This window comes from Eutrigla gurnardus (genome assembly GCF_963514095.1).
Source record: "Eutrigla gurnardus genome assembly, chromosome: 18".
NCBI classification, from domain to species: domain Eukaryota; kingdom Metazoa; phylum Chordata; class Actinopteri; order Perciformes; family Triglidae; genus Eutrigla; species Eutrigla gurnardus.
In genome coordinates, this window is record NC_139929.1 from 13287387 (window position 1) to 13302770 (window position 15384).

The following is a 15384-nucleotide window of genomic DNA, read 5'->3' on the forward strand; positions in this document are numbered from 1 at the left end:
GTTGGCCAGTGCTTTCAGTATTACGTGTCTGTGCAGGATATGCTGTCACCATGGTGTCCAAATGTATTTTACCTTGGCTATACTCAAAGCAATAGGCTATAATTAATTTGTTTTTCAGCTTCAGTTAGACTGAGTACATTCCATTTGATTTCATCAGAAGTTCTGGTCTACTTTCAGTGAGTGGTTAGCTTTGCATCTCGTAGCTTGGAAGTGGAGAAGTACAAAAACACAATTACAGACTCTGATCCACCTTAAGTGTCTTGGCATTTTTAACGTTTTAAAAAATTAGTAATAATAGGGATGGAACTGAAGTATTAAAGTTGTATTTTCTTTTCTCCTCAGTGACTCAGATGTACAGTCCCATGAGAAAGACAGTGAAGGTCATCCATTGTTGCAGCTCTTACCTCCTACTGTTTCTGTACGCAGCTTCAGCCAGCTCACTAAACTAGTTCATCTGGCAGATGATAAGAAGCTGGAGGAGGTTCAAGCATGTCTAGAAGGTAAGCATGATGACCACAGGATGAGATTGAATCTAATTTGCATTCCATGTAGTGCAGCCACCAGCATACCTCCATAAACCACATACTTAAGTTGTTTGCCCTCCTAGTTATTCCCTACAACCATCACCAATTATACTGCCATTTGTAATTCTTTACAGATATGTATTTACTTAAGGGCCACTGCCAAAAATAGATAAGCTAATATGTATACACTGAAGGAAGAATACGTGATGAATGTGTTAACAAAATTCAGAGACAGAATGTTGGATTAGTTTGCTAAAAGAAATGTGTGTGGGAAAATACAGCTCATATGAGTCCTGCTGTATTTGTTAGTTTAAAATGAAAACTTTTCACATTTTTGGAAACAATGTAATCAGCCTCTGAATCTGAAGATAAGCTAAGGTTTACCTCTTTATTGTTTAGAAAATAGAAACCCCGTGCTTAAAATTCTGGGGCCGAGCTTTGCCAGCATCCTGGAGAAAGAAGATGCACTAAGTCTGGTGGACAAAGTGATAGAGGAAGATCAAAGCAAGGACTCAGAGGTCAAGGTCAAGCTGTTGCTCTTGCTCCAAACTGTCAATGACCAGCTTCTCAGCAAGTGCCTCGAGGGAGTTACAGAGTAGGTTGTTCTTCCATCTCCAGCTCTCAGCATTCTATCTGATTATCTACACTAATTCCCTGAGACATAACCAGTTTTACGCAACATGGCGTTGTTTTTGATTGGAACAGGCAATGGGTTTAGAAAAGGAACCATGAATGAATGAGATGAATTGGATGTTTGTTTTGTTTTTCTACATTTTCATTACAGACAAGGCAGGCTGGACCCCACCGCAGTGAAGAATGAGGTGGAGTTGTTGAAACGGTTCTGCAGTGAAGGGGAAAAGAGGGTGTTGAAGTCGGTTCGATACACATCAGGTTTGAATTATCTCCACATTTCACTGGGTTGCAAGAAAAGCAATCGCTATTAACACTAATGCTGGATATTCCAAAGCATAAAAAGTCTGTGTTCTGCCGCCACAAAAGACATGGAAGTCATTATATCTGTCAGAGTCCAGTTTACCAAGTCGTTAGTCAGAACATGTTTTTAGCTTCATTGCAGTGTATTTATCGAGGCCTAACAAAGCATAGGCACACCAAGTGGTAAAAGCTCTCCCCATTTCTCATGTTGAACACGGCCTATGAAAATACTCTTCCAGCCAGCCTTAAAATATGATAGGGTCACTAGAAAGCTGCTCCGTTATTTAGTGGATGATTGAAAAACTATGGCTCGTACCTGGGCCCACGTCTCAGACCTGTGCTCCTTGGAGTACGTCATCCTCTTTAGCAATCCAGGCATTTGTGATGATTTCTCTTTTTGCTCCACTGTTTCCTTCTTCCTTTGGAGACAAATGTGTTGTTGCTGTCAGGCACTACTTTATATAAACTTTTCTACAAGATTTTTTTAAAACTGCCAACTAATTTTTGCTTTTCTTTCTAGATGATATATTTTCAAACGGGTGCCATGCACCTCCGTGGAGACAGGCCCATGATGAGATTTGCTACCTTGTGATAGAACCTTGTGACACTGAGACCCTCTACATCACCTGCAGCACAGCTGGAGTTTTTCTCAATGGGGTAAGACGAGGAAGATAAAGCTCTGTGGAGGTGCAACAGACAATTTAATAGTCTTTGCTATTTCTCTGTGAGCAAATATTGGGGGAGATTACCTCCTCGGAAATAATTTATGATTCATCATGGTATAGTTAGTTAAAGAGTAGTTAATGGTAGAGGAACAGATAGGAGTACCAACATGTAAGATAAGCAAGAAAAACAAAGTGATTTCTCCACATTGCATGCTTTCTTTGTGTACATCACTGTCAGGTGACCAGTACATGATCATCATCACTAAAAGCATTGTTAAATCTGTTAAAGAACCTGGCTGGCGACTCCCCTAATAGTCCAGCACTATCACTAACACTGAGCATGGCATCATTCTCCTTTTGAGAAACGATGCATGACTTGGCTGGGTCGTCCACTAGATCCAACATATCCAGACGTTCACTCAAAGTGAAACTAAAAGAAAGAATAAAGTAGAAAGTTATGTAGAACAACAAGTATGTGCATACCTCAATGCACTGTTAACGTCCCAGTCACTATTGTTGCTGTAAACATGTTAGCTCAATCTATGACTGTACAAAGATGAGTTATTGCAGACACTAGACACCTTAAAGATGAACCAGACCTATTTTGACATTCTTTATGTTAATATACTTTATTAAGCTTTTGTGTGGGAGCCTTGATCCAGCCATACTCTTCTCAAGGTACAACCAGGAACAGCTCTGATCATGTGACAATGTACACTAAACATGTGACACTGCACATATTTTATTTATTATTATTATTATTATTATTTGCTGGAAATGTATGATAAATACTTCACTAACATGTTAAGAGCCTTATAATTTAATTATTTTTATGGTCACTATTTTGACTGATGGGATTTTAATTATTTCAGTATCCATAAACAGAATTAGTCAGCTCTTCATCTGTGATATCAATTTCTTTACCTCATATAGAGGTATATAAGATAACAAACCTCATAATGACTTTCGGCTTCTAAAAAGGCAGGGCAGATTAGATCCAGTCTTCTTATCTTTCACAATAAAAGCCCTAGACATATACACTTTGTAACTGTTTACCAGAGGGAACTTCAGTTCGCTCAAAGCATTTAGCTAAAGGGAAACGCAATACAATGGCTTACTGTAGCTTAGGCTAAACAACAATTTATGTCAAACAGACTGCCAGACACTGCTCTGGGTCAATAGTATCTCAGTAGTTGGTCCTCTGCCTGCACATCTATTCAAAGCTTTAATTGAAAAAGTGTTGCAAATGTTGCAAACTGTCATCACTGCCAGTATTAATAGTTTTGATATGAAATATTTGCATGCAAGTACTTTTTGTGACGTTTATTTGCCTCTGGTGTGTAAAGTCCTGTAAATTGCATCCAACATCTTTAGAGACTGGGCATGTGCAATCATTAAGAGCAGACCACCAAATTCCAATAACATTGTAAAAGTTCCAGAAAGAAGTATACAATACATTGACTATGCATGAGTAAAACAGTTCTATGTTTTTTACATGTGATCAGGTGACAACCAAAGTAAAATTCATTGTTGAATTGTGTTCAAAAATACATAAAAATGCTATGGTCAAAAGATCACATATCTGGCTGTTAAGTGCCACCCAAAAGTCTGTAAGTATGCTACTGCATGGAGATCTTCCAAATAGTTGCCAAATACCTCTCTGAATGTGTTTGCAATCATTTCAAGAGAGGATTTTGCATGCTGCAGCACTTTTCACTCTTTCACTGACATTGCTGACAAGCCATAGGTTTCCTGCCTCTGTTTCTTCACCTGGAAATGGTTCGGCCAAGGTGAAAAAATGGCAACCTTAACTCGAATGGGTGACATTGATGCAAATGAAACCTCAAAGAGCAGTAGTGTCTTAAACCTAATTTAGCGGTTTACATGGTTTTACACTTCCTTTTTTTAGGCTGGCTGGAGATACTCTGAGCTTTCTAACCTCAGCTATTCCAGCTGACATGTGGGTCACATTATAATCGTGGTTTGTAGAATTAATGAAGCTGTTTTTCACTTTGTTTTCACAGGGCATAAAACAGGTGGGGGAGGAGAGTGACTACGAGCGAACAAGTGATATGTACAAAGATCTGACAACTCTTCTGAAGAGCAGATCTCCACATTTTGCCGAGAACATAAACAAGCAGGTACAGTGGAATGAAGGCAGATCCAATTATCATCAACACCTTAAAACCTCCTTTTTTGCAGCCGTGAATTTTAGCTCTCATAGCGAGAATGTGTGGGTGTTGAAATGCCTCTTTGTCCCGTGGACAAGATCCTTCTCTCCGAGCCTCTGATTTGATCGTTGATGCTGTGTGACTCATACGCGTAAACAGTGTTAGGATTGTGTAATCAGTGTCTGTGCTGTTCCACACTAGTGAGCTAGTGTCTGGTTGTCACTGTGTTGAAACATTTCTGAAAGCAACCTCCTCCGTGTTCCAACATCAAAACAGCGCAGGCCCATCCCACCCACCTCCCACCCCCTCAACACACACATGCACAGACAGACACACACATGCTCGTTTCCAGACATCGCAATAAGCGTGATTTATTCAGTAGTGCTACTTCCTGCTTTAGTAATTTGACGACATAACAAATCGCCTCAATAATAGATTCCAGCTGCACCTCAAAATCTGTTAATCATTTAAAAATTCAGATGCTTTTTTCTTACTCACGTCACAGTGAAGTTTGTTGGAAAATGTGGCATCATCAAAACATTTACAGACTGCCTACTTTGGATTGATATTGTGGCTTTAAAAAATATTGTATAGATTGTTGTTTTATATCTGCTATGGCATTGTCAGTAAAATACAGTTTGTATGTCCATCCATCCATCGTCTACCACCGATCCCATGCGGCACAGCGAAGGCAGGGTACACCCTGGACAGGATGCCAGTCTATCGCAGGATATATTGCCAAAAGTCTTCGCTCACCTGCCTTGACTCGCATATGAACTTAAGTGACATCCGTTTCTTAGTCCATAGGGTTTAATATGATGTCGGCCCACCCTTTGCAGCTATAACAGCTTCAACTCTTCTGGAAAGACTTTCCACAAGGTTTAGGAGTGTGTTTATGGGACATTTTGACCATTCTTCCAGAAGTGTATTTGTGAGGTCACACACTGATGTTGGACAGGAAGGCCTGGCTCTCAGTCTCCACTCTGATTCATCCCAAAGGTGTTCTATCAGGTTGAGGTCAGGACTCTGTGCAGGCCAGTCAAGTTCATCCACACCAAACTCTCTCATCCATGTCTTTATGGACCTTGCTTTGTGCACTGGTACACAGTCATGTTGGAACAGGAAGGGGCCATCCCCAAACTGTTCCCAAAGTTGGGAGCATGGAATTGTCCAACATCTCTTGGTATGCTGAACCATTCAGAGTTCCTTTCACTGGAACTAAGGGGCCAAGCCCAGCTCCTGAAAGACAACCCCACACCATAATCCCCCTCCACCAAACTTTACATGTGGCACAATGCAGTCAGACAAGTACTGTTGTCCTGGCAACCGCCAAACCCAGACTCGTCCATCAGAAGGCCAGAAGGAGAAGCGTGATTGGTCACTCCAGAGAACGTCTCCACTGCTCTAGAGTCCAGTGGCGGCCTGCTTTACATCACTCCATCTAACGCTTTGCATTGCACTTGCTGATGTATGGCTTGGATGCAGCTGATCGCCATGGAAACCCATTCCATAAAGCTCTCTACACTGTTCTTGAACTAATCTGAAGGCCACATGAAGTTTGGAGGTCTGTAGCGACTGACTGCGCACTGTACGCCTCAGCATCCGCTGACCCCGCTCCGTCATTTTACGTGGTCTACCACTCCTTTGCTGAGTTGCTGTCATTCCCAATCGATTCCACTTTGTTATAATCCCACTGACAGCTGACTGTGGAATATTTAGGAGCAAGGAGATTTCACGACTGGACTCGTTGCACAGGTGGCATCCTATCACAGTACCACCCATTCTTTCACAAATGTTTGTAGAAATAGTCTGCATGCCTCGGTGCTTGCTTTTATACTACTGTGGCTATGGAAGTGATTGGAACCTGTTTTCAATTATTTGGATGGGTGAGTGAATACTTTTGGGAATGTAGTGTATAGGATCAGGAGGTGTTAATTAGTGTAAATCAAAGAGAGTCAAAAGTACAACTGTGTGAGTAATAGAGCTCGTCTGCATGTTAAGTGCCTTCAGGAAAAAAGCAGAAGAAATTAATTTAGTTACAAAACAAAATTGTCCTATGGGATTTTCCATGCAAGGATTTATTTGTACAGTCACTCCTGTACATTAATGGAAGTTCTCTTTAACAGCACTAACGTGTTTTATTAGCCATGCAGTATGTCTTTTTGGACTGAATTGTTGCTCAGTTGGTCCAGCACTTTGGTTCAGACTGAACAATCTCAAAGACAATTGGATAAATCAATGGATTACCATTTTTGAAACACATAGTCATGGTCCACAGAGGATGAAGCCTAATGACCTTCCCTCTATCACTAGCAGCACGTTTTCACTTATCCAGTGATACATTATATCTCAACATCTATGAGGTGGATTGAAGAAAATTTGGTACAGACATTCATTTTCCCCTCAGGAGGAATTGCAATAACTTTGTTGATCCCCTGACTTTTATTTCAGTACCAATTTCATGGTATCATAAAATGTGTACTGATTTGTATGGAAGCCCAGAAAGGCAACTGAGAAAAAGTTTTGCAAGATACATTTTTACTTTAATAGTTACTTTTTTCCATCTGTGACAACAGATGAAAAACAATGTTTGAATATTTTTTTTCGACATGCATTTAAACACAATTAATTAGTAATATTACAATATAATATTGTCTGTTATTGTCTATATCTACCCTCCACCATTTTATTTGATGACGTGACATTTGTGCACCATATGGAAAGAAAAAAGTAGTGTCCATGAGAGCATAGCACTTCCATTATACCAGTTTCTTATCGGTCCATAGTATAGTAAGCTGGAATGGGTCTTAGTGAAGACTACCAATAAATTAACCAATGAGTAGTGCCAGGCTGAAGCATGTAAAAAAAAAAAGACATTGAGGCTTTTATGTTTTATGAGTCCTGTGTGAGGAGTGATGCATTGAGTTTGAAGGATCTAAAAATGATGGACAGCCTCAATAAAAATAGCTGTGAACCAGTTTGTGGAGGCACAAATCACAGTCAAGGTCTTTTTCTTCTGGATTCTTCAACTCCTTTGATATGTTTCTCACAGTGTCCCGTACCCGTTGTTTCACTCTCACTGCTCAATATTTTCTCTCTGCCTCTAGTTACTCTAATCACCGTCATATGATGGGGTCAGCTTAAAAACCCACTGCTTTGAAATACATTTGATTGATTGCTGAAGACAGCAATCACACAGGGCAATGTGCATCCTGTGTCCGAGATATTAGGTAATTGCAGTCATTCTTGTGGACACGATCCATTCCAGTTTTAATTTGAGAGCACTAGTGGCGGTATCTGTCAGAAACTCAATCTCACAAACCCTGGCTCAGTTCCCTGGTTGCAACGCGGAGAGCCCAAACTTGGAACGCGATAGCTTAAGATAACAACCCCTAATCTCCAAACATATCTGCTCGTTTCCAAAGTGAGGAAGCAGGTCTTTCTTTACAGTTCTATTAGATTAGACAGCCTCAATCAAATGTGCAGAGGCAGCCAAAGGAGACGAGGCCTGCAACCCAGGGAGGAAGCAGACTCGCCTTCTCTGTTCAGTGTTGTGGATTCCTTTTGGCATCGCAACGTGATTGGAAATTGGACATGCGGTGCATTTGCATGCAAACGACGCTGACTGAAGAGCAAAAACTCCCTACGTTTTAGATTTGTTTTCGTTATTCACATCCTGAATTTAATGTCGGCTGCCTCACTGTCATAATGAGTCAGTAAATGCTGCTTGAATCTTGCCACTGACAGATGTTTTATGGCCACTGGCTTCAGATTTGCTGCTCTACTGATTTTCCATCAGTATGGATCACGTAGATACAAGTCTCCCTAAACTCTAAATAGTTGGAGTTTAGGTTTTAGTAGTTAAATGACGAAAACGTGCTAATGATTGAATGTCACCTGCTATAAAAAAATATGTTGTTATAATTAGTGTTTTCAGTTGAAGAAAGGCACCTGTAACAGGACTTTTTACTGAGACATGTCAGGGATTGTGTTCCATTCTGTGTTAGCACATGGACTTTGTCCATTTCACATATAATAGAATTAAAGAAGGTTGGTAAGCTTAATAAAGTTAGACTGTGGGTCTGTGGTTGGGTGAATTGACTTGTATGTTTCCAACAGAAGGTCACTTTGTGTTTTATGAAAAACAAGCCTTTGGAAAAGTGATTGGGTATGCTTGGCTCCAGCTTGTGCATGAACACAAGCCATAGAAATACTTATATCTTAATTCTTTTTCCCTGCCCTTAAAAACGTTGAGCCCCTAACAACCAATGACAGTCTGAGCTATTTCAGCAGAGCAGGTGTCTGTGATTATAAATACTCCCGCCTGCAAACCATTCATATGTGTCTCATTGGCATTCGTATATGGGTTGTAAAGTTTGGTATAAAGACCTTCAAAACTTAAGAAAAAAAATCAGAAGTGAATAACAGTGACACAAAGGCGTTACTCTGTCTGTGCCAAGCTGCAAGCTTGGAGGAATGCACAGAAACAATAAACTTTTTGATATTGTTCAGCCAATTAACAGAGGGGGACCTCTTCTGTGTAAAGAATAAGGAAAGTGTTATTCTATTCCAATGCCTCCATAAAGATGGATTTGTTATGCAGGTCTGCATATTGCTGAGAAATGACTTTTATGTGAATTTGATGTTTTTTCATGTGTCCCTGATAATCCTGTCGTTTTTATATGCCTCTTCTCAGAGAGACATGGCCATCACTTCGTCAGATATTAATATGTAATGTGTCTCAAATAATACAAAGACAGCATCATTTCAGATGTTGAAAGGAAAATATATTGCACAGTTTCACAAGAAGCACAACTGAACATCAGAATGACAATTTTGTTTTAATAAGCATCATTCAGAGAGATTTACACCCTGACTACGTACGGTTTTCCAAACAAAATGTATTATATATCTCACCACTTGAATGTTGGTGCGAATTGAAAGAGGTCTTTTTCCCCTCACTCTCCAGTCTTTGTCTTTTTCCACTTACCAACAGGATTTTGCAGTTCAAGAACTTCCATCAACACAAAAGATCCAGCATGTGGAATCGGTTGATGCGGAGGAACAAGGCCAACCCCAGAGGTCTTACGAGCAACAGGAAAAGAATGTGCATGAGAAGGCGAGGCAACAGCATACGCCGAACAAGGCAGGCGGCAAGACGAAATATGAACCATGTCCGAGGTGGAACAAACTTGGTCTCGTGTCTCCGAGTGGGTATGTTATAATTCCTCCGGTAAGATGTGTCCTGAAATATCTTCAGGCTACTGCGTGGTGGGGATCCCTCTTGTTGAGGAGATGAGCTTTAGATGACAGTGATGCCAAGCCTTCGTCGCATGTGCTCAGTGTGTCTGCCAGCAGTCACACATTATAAAGGGATGGTTATATGGTTTTATACATTTTAGGGCAAGTGAAAGTACTCCTGATTACACAATAATCTGAGTTAATGGATACGTCTACAGTGTGGAAACCCTTTCTGCCCAATTACAGACAGAAATGTTGGGAAAAAGTCTTAGAAACAATCCCAAAAAGATCTGTCACATATGGTCTTTGATTGATAAATAGATCTAGCAAGGGCTGAGCTGTTGCAGCTGTACCTTGTGATAACTATACCCATTTGAGGAGAAACTGGCTCAAGATAAAAGTATGTCAATTGCTAAAAAAAAAGAAATGCCATCTGAACCCTTGTCACGAATTGTTAAATAATGATTATGTTAGAAAAATAACCATTTTCAAAATCGGAGCAGGCATAATGACTCTTATTTCACATCATTATAGTGAAGCGGAGGAAAAGAAACTCAGTGAGAGCTCTGGAGAGGAGAAGTCTAGTGAAATACAGAAGAAAAAACTGGAACCAGGAGCCAAGAGCAAGATGAAAGCAGTAGTCTCAGTGTCCTCTTTACCTGGACCCATGTCCTCCCAGAAAATGTAAGTGCCCCAAATTCTGCAGGGTGTGTAACGTATGCACCATTTTGGAACTGATTTCGGAGCTAAATGCTGTTTTACCATTCCTGAAATTGGTAGCGGAAAATGTAATCTGCATACATACTAGCCATTATACTAGATCTATTTAAAGGCTTTTTTCTTCCTCCAGCTTTTGGCAGCTACACGACTCCGCAGCTATCTCCATACTTGTATCTGCCAATGTATACAGACTGCAAGCATCATAAATTGACACTAGCCACTGTTCACTAATAACATTCTCTGGTGCTCATCAGGTAGCGTGCATGCAATAAAGACCCAAGGGTGCGTTCACTCATGGTCATGGTCATGAATGCTCACCACCGAGGACGGTGTCTAGGCCTGGCAGCTTCATAAAGATTTGGTGTTTATCATGTTTCTTCCTGGAAAACACTCCCTCATGTCAGCTGGCCCGTTCTGATAATACGCTCCCCTGGAAATGCTATTTGTATGTACATGGGAACTGTCTCTGCGGCCCCGTTTGAATATATACCAAATTTCATTGCTCCTCAGTTCCCGATTTTCATGATACTGTTATCCAAGTGGCCGGAGCAACTTTAAAAAGCCATCTGCATTTCTGTTTGCATCAATAGCCTGTAGCAGGAGTCTGTATATGATGATGAAGGCTCCAGTCCTCCCGTGACATTATTCCAATCTTATTTTCCTGCTGCTTAGATTCTGAGGGAGTTCAAACTTGACACTTGAATTTCGAAATCATTAATGGGTCTCCGTGTGTGGGATGACCGAGCTGTTTTTTCGATTCAAACAAACGGAAAACAGGTTTCATGATATGATATTCCATCCCATTGTCTGGCCATGTATTGTCTACTTGTTACACTATCCCACACATCTTTTGTAGATTGTTATCTCGGGTCAAAAGTGTACGTTATCTGCTCTTTTTTTTTTTTGTTCAGTAAAATCCCAGCAGAATCCGTGCCAGTGGACCCTTTCAGTGAGAGTTCATCTGAGAGTGAGGAGGAGGAGGAGGAGCAGCCAGAGCGCCATCCAGAGAGTAACACAGACCTGCCTCCTGAATACTGGCAGATCCAGAAGCTGGTCAAGTACCTCAAGGTATTGCACACGACGTTCATTCCTTAGATTGATTCCAATCTGATATAGCGATTTGTACTGAGAGCTGCACTCAGGCCCAGGCCAGGGCACGCCACAACTCACAGGAAACAATAAAGTCCATGCTCTTTTCCTGTCATCTGTTCAAGAATTTTGATGCTGTCCTGAGTCAGTATTCAAAACTTCTTTAGGATAGTGATGCATGGAGGTGCATGATAGCTGGTATCGTGAAAGGTGAAACCTGCCCGCGTTGCTTCAGTCATATCAGTAAAAAAAGAGGATGTCTCAAATAAAGTGTATACATTCTATTAAGCGGCGCTTCATAGGAAGATGCTTATGGAAGTGGTTGGCTCGGCCTGTGGATTCCTGGTTTTTGACACAGGCCTGTTTGGTTGCACATGTGAGCCAAGGCACAGGGGAAAGAGCTGTCTGACGGCGCTGCAGCAGCTGTACACACTGTTTGCCCACACCGCAGAAGCACGAAAATGAAGCACGCCTGTGATAGGTCTGACAGGGCACATGGTGAATATTAATGTGTCAAAACATGGAAGGAAAAGAAAAAAGGATAGAAACGCCATTGACCCAGACTGGCTGGGAATACCTCCGACCACTTGACTTGAGAGATTACCCTACCTCACTCAGTGGTCCCCATTATCTATTTATCTGGACAGTATCATTTAGACAGATTCTATTAAAACAGACTGCGTTTACTTTATTTTGACAGGAAACTGTTTTTTTTTTAACGTTGCACACCCGTCCCCTTCTATTTAACAGCAAAAATACCTTAACTGCTGCTTCAAATTAAATTGGTTACTCTTATTTTGATGTGTAATAATGTTTTTTTACAGTATGGTATTTTTTGATGTTGCTAACAGGTTTGTTTTCTGTGGCTTGAATACGTTTGTTCACAGTGCAACCAAGTAAATCTTCTATAGAAAACACTGCTGTACAATTTAAGATCTCTTGATAGATATTTTTAGCTTCGCAAAATAGAATATAATGGAAGGAAATTCCCACTCTGAAAGCAGGCTGCTACTCTTTTCCAGAAAGGAAAAAAGGAGATGTAAATGATATGAAAGAGGCAAATTCAGATAAAAAGAAAACAAAAAAAAAACCTCAGTGGTTTGTATATTCTGTACTTTTCAGTGGTAATGTGGCGTAAGCTTTCGGTTTGTGTGTGTGTTCCTGCTTCTACAAGATGCAGCAGTGCTGTAACCAACATGTCCCAGCTTTCTATCTGTCTGGAAACCACACAGCACAGTTATTTATGGGGTTTGTCCAGTAGTCATTTTATAATATCATTACCATCAGACGCTGAAACTTACCATGAGCCAAGTTAAATATCTGTTTTATTTTAGGAGGAGATCCCCCCTCCCCCCTTCCCTTGCACTATAGACAGCCGTTTGTACTCGAGGAAGTTTAACACTTTCATAAAGCGACACATGGATGTTCTGTTTTGTGTTTTAATGATATTTATGTACAAATATGACGCGTGTTCTGATGTGTTTGTTTTTAGACTTCTATGAATGGAAATCTGTGCCTGTAAAACGGTCACATGGTCTCTCACAAAATTCAGCATGCAGATTTAAGTCAGTCTATAGTGTGTGTTTATGAGTGTGTATGTATGCCTGCACAGAAACATTCTAATACATAATCCCCTTCCTTATTTCAGGCTGTAACGCATCAATGCCACAGTCGAAGCAAACATTCTTATTGTACTTTATATTGAAGTATATATATATATAGGCTGTATTCTGTAAATGTATAGTTACGTACAGCATGTAGGCCTTCAGTCAACCACACTGGAGACAAACTCAGTTGCCGCTTTTCTAAAAAAAGACAAAAGGGCCGTTTTACTAGTCAGTACTGGATAACTATGGTTAAGTGAAGCAACTAAGACACAGAATGTTATTTGAGTATTTTGTGTCTTCAATTTTCCAGCTGCAATCAGTTAGGTTGGCTTGTGGCTTTCTCAACATAAAACAAATTTCACATTCTCGCAAATGTAAATATTGTGTCTGATACACAGTATGTTACAAATTAACTGATAAACATTCCAGCATCGTGTACTCATAATTTACTTTTATTTTTTACTGAGCAGATGGCTTTCTCTCATCTTTTCTGGGCAGTCACTATGAAATAATTCACCAGACTGCTTTTAGATAGTGCATCCTTTCTCCATTGCTTTAAAAGTGTCTGTTATGATAAATTGACCTTTAATAAAAAAAAAAGTACTGTAGATTAAGGGCACATGGTATTGTGTTCAGCCCTCATTACAGTTGCTCCCCCTCTGCTGGTCAGTCAAAGTACTACGGCCCTGCTCTTCCCTCATGAGAACCATTCTTCTAATTGCTCCACTAAAACTAATCCTGTCTCCAGTGTACAAGAGCCAGCATCAGCTCTCTTTCTCAACAGAAGTGAATATGTAACTAATTACGGGTGTAAGCAGTGAAGCATTTTTTAACCTTGCTTTAATAACTGCACTCAATTAAGACATTTCCCTTTTAGTACCTGTAATGCATTTACAACATGTCTAATCCGTAGAATTTACTTAAAAGAATAATTGCATAATGTCATTCTCATGAGTTAAGCAACCTTTCATTTCAAAGACCTGACTAGACATTTTCTACACGCACTGCACTCATTTTATGACAAAAAGGCCTATTAAGTGGTCAAGTTTTATGTTATAGGAGATCATATGTCAAATATGCAGCAAGAAATAACCAGTAATCATTCATCCTATCCCTGCAGTACCTCTCCTATTATAGAGCAGGAGATTGAGTTTGTTCTTGTCATTAGTAGCCTTCCCTCTAAGTCTGCTGCACTGCAGAGAAGTATGAAGTCTCATGCATCCTCTGTGGCTCACCCTCTGCCAAGACGCCACTACTTCCCTCTTACACTAAGCTCTATGAAGCGCTGGCAGTGGCCTGAGTCCACCTGTAACCATTCCAGCATTGCAAACATACGCTCCTATGTATCTGAGCACTTATACTCAATATGCACGTTTAGCCCTGCAGGCATGAAGTCCAAGCCAAACACACACTCATGCATAAAATATATACAATAAAACAGTATTAAGTAAAGGCCATGAGGTCAACAGGGTATCATTGACAGCCCTTTTAACTCCATCCCTGCTCCCATACGCTTAGTACTGTGATTTACAGGCCTGGAGTGCTCATGCAGAATCCAATCTGCTGCTCCAAAGGACCGAGACAAGAATAAGACCTCCATTCAGTAGTGGGAAAGGCATCAGCTATTTAGTAGGTCAGTCCGAGGCACCTGCAGTAAAGGAGGAGACAAATAGCATAAAGCATCTTTAAGTGGTTGATACTGAGTTCACCTCATGAATGTAACTTGATCCTTCATGCTGCTTAAAATCTTCTAAATCATTGTCTAATTGCGTAATCCTGCCAAACAAGATGATAAAGCATTTACACAACTATGTTTAATTATTACTAGATGAGCTGCCATTAAACTGCTGACTTTTAACTCTTATAACCTGTTTTAATGGGATGTTTTATTGTAGAGGTGATTGTAGTAACATCAGTATTGCTATTAGGGATATTTTATATATTCTGTCATTAGATATTAACACATCTCTATCCTTTTTTGTACCTTAGTTTTTGGCATTATATATTCTGTATGTATTTTTTTATCCACACATACTCTACTCTATGGAAGGCAAAGTCAATTTGTGGGTGTGTCTTGACTTTGGTCCAGACTTCCTTGTCTCAGTAACTGTTGGATAGATTGCTATGACATGTTGCGTAAACATTCATAGTCCCCAGAGCAGACTTTAGGGATCCCCTGACTTTTGACTTTTTGCACCACTATGAGGTTGACATTTGTGGTTCAGAGTGAAATGTCTTAAACTTTATATTCAACTATAGGATGGAATTCAACCAATGGGTATTCATGGTCCAAATTAATTTGCTGATCCCCTGACTTTTACTCTAACGCCACCATGAGGATGGTATTATTGACTCAGGGTGAAATGTCTCAACCGCTATTGGATGGTAATTCATGTTCCCTATAGGATAAATCATTTGGCGACCCCCTGACTCA

The 15384-nt window shown here is 40.3% G+C and overlaps 2 protein-coding genes across 2 annotated transcripts in view; one reads left to right on the top strand and one right to left on the bottom strand.

Moving 5' to 3' along the window:
- The window catches only part of thtpa (thiamine triphosphatase), a gene marked incomplete at its 5' end in the record, with an annotated part of 479666 nt that extends 470572 nt beyond the window's left edge, over positions 1-9094 (bottom strand). Inside the window, one exon of the mRNA XM_084034063.1 lies at positions 9090-9094. The remainder of the gene's footprint in view (positions 1-9089) is intronic.
- Positions 1-15384, top strand: part of odad2 (outer dynein arm docking complex subunit 2) — a 38909-nt gene that overhangs the window by 1096 nt on the left and 22429 nt on the right. The window contains exons 3-10 of the mRNA XM_084034048.1: positions 343-500; positions 924-1119; positions 1309-1415; positions 1978-2114; positions 4147-4263; positions 9290-9507; positions 10069-10218; positions 11166-11322. Coding sequence (XP_083890174.1) covers positions 343-500; positions 924-1119; positions 1309-1415; positions 1978-2114; positions 4147-4263; positions 9290-9507; positions 10069-10218; positions 11166-11322 — 1240 coding nt within the window. The remainder of the gene's footprint in view (positions 1-342; positions 501-923; positions 1120-1308; positions 1416-1977; positions 2115-4146; positions 4264-9289; positions 9508-10068; positions 10219-11165; positions 11323-15384) is intronic.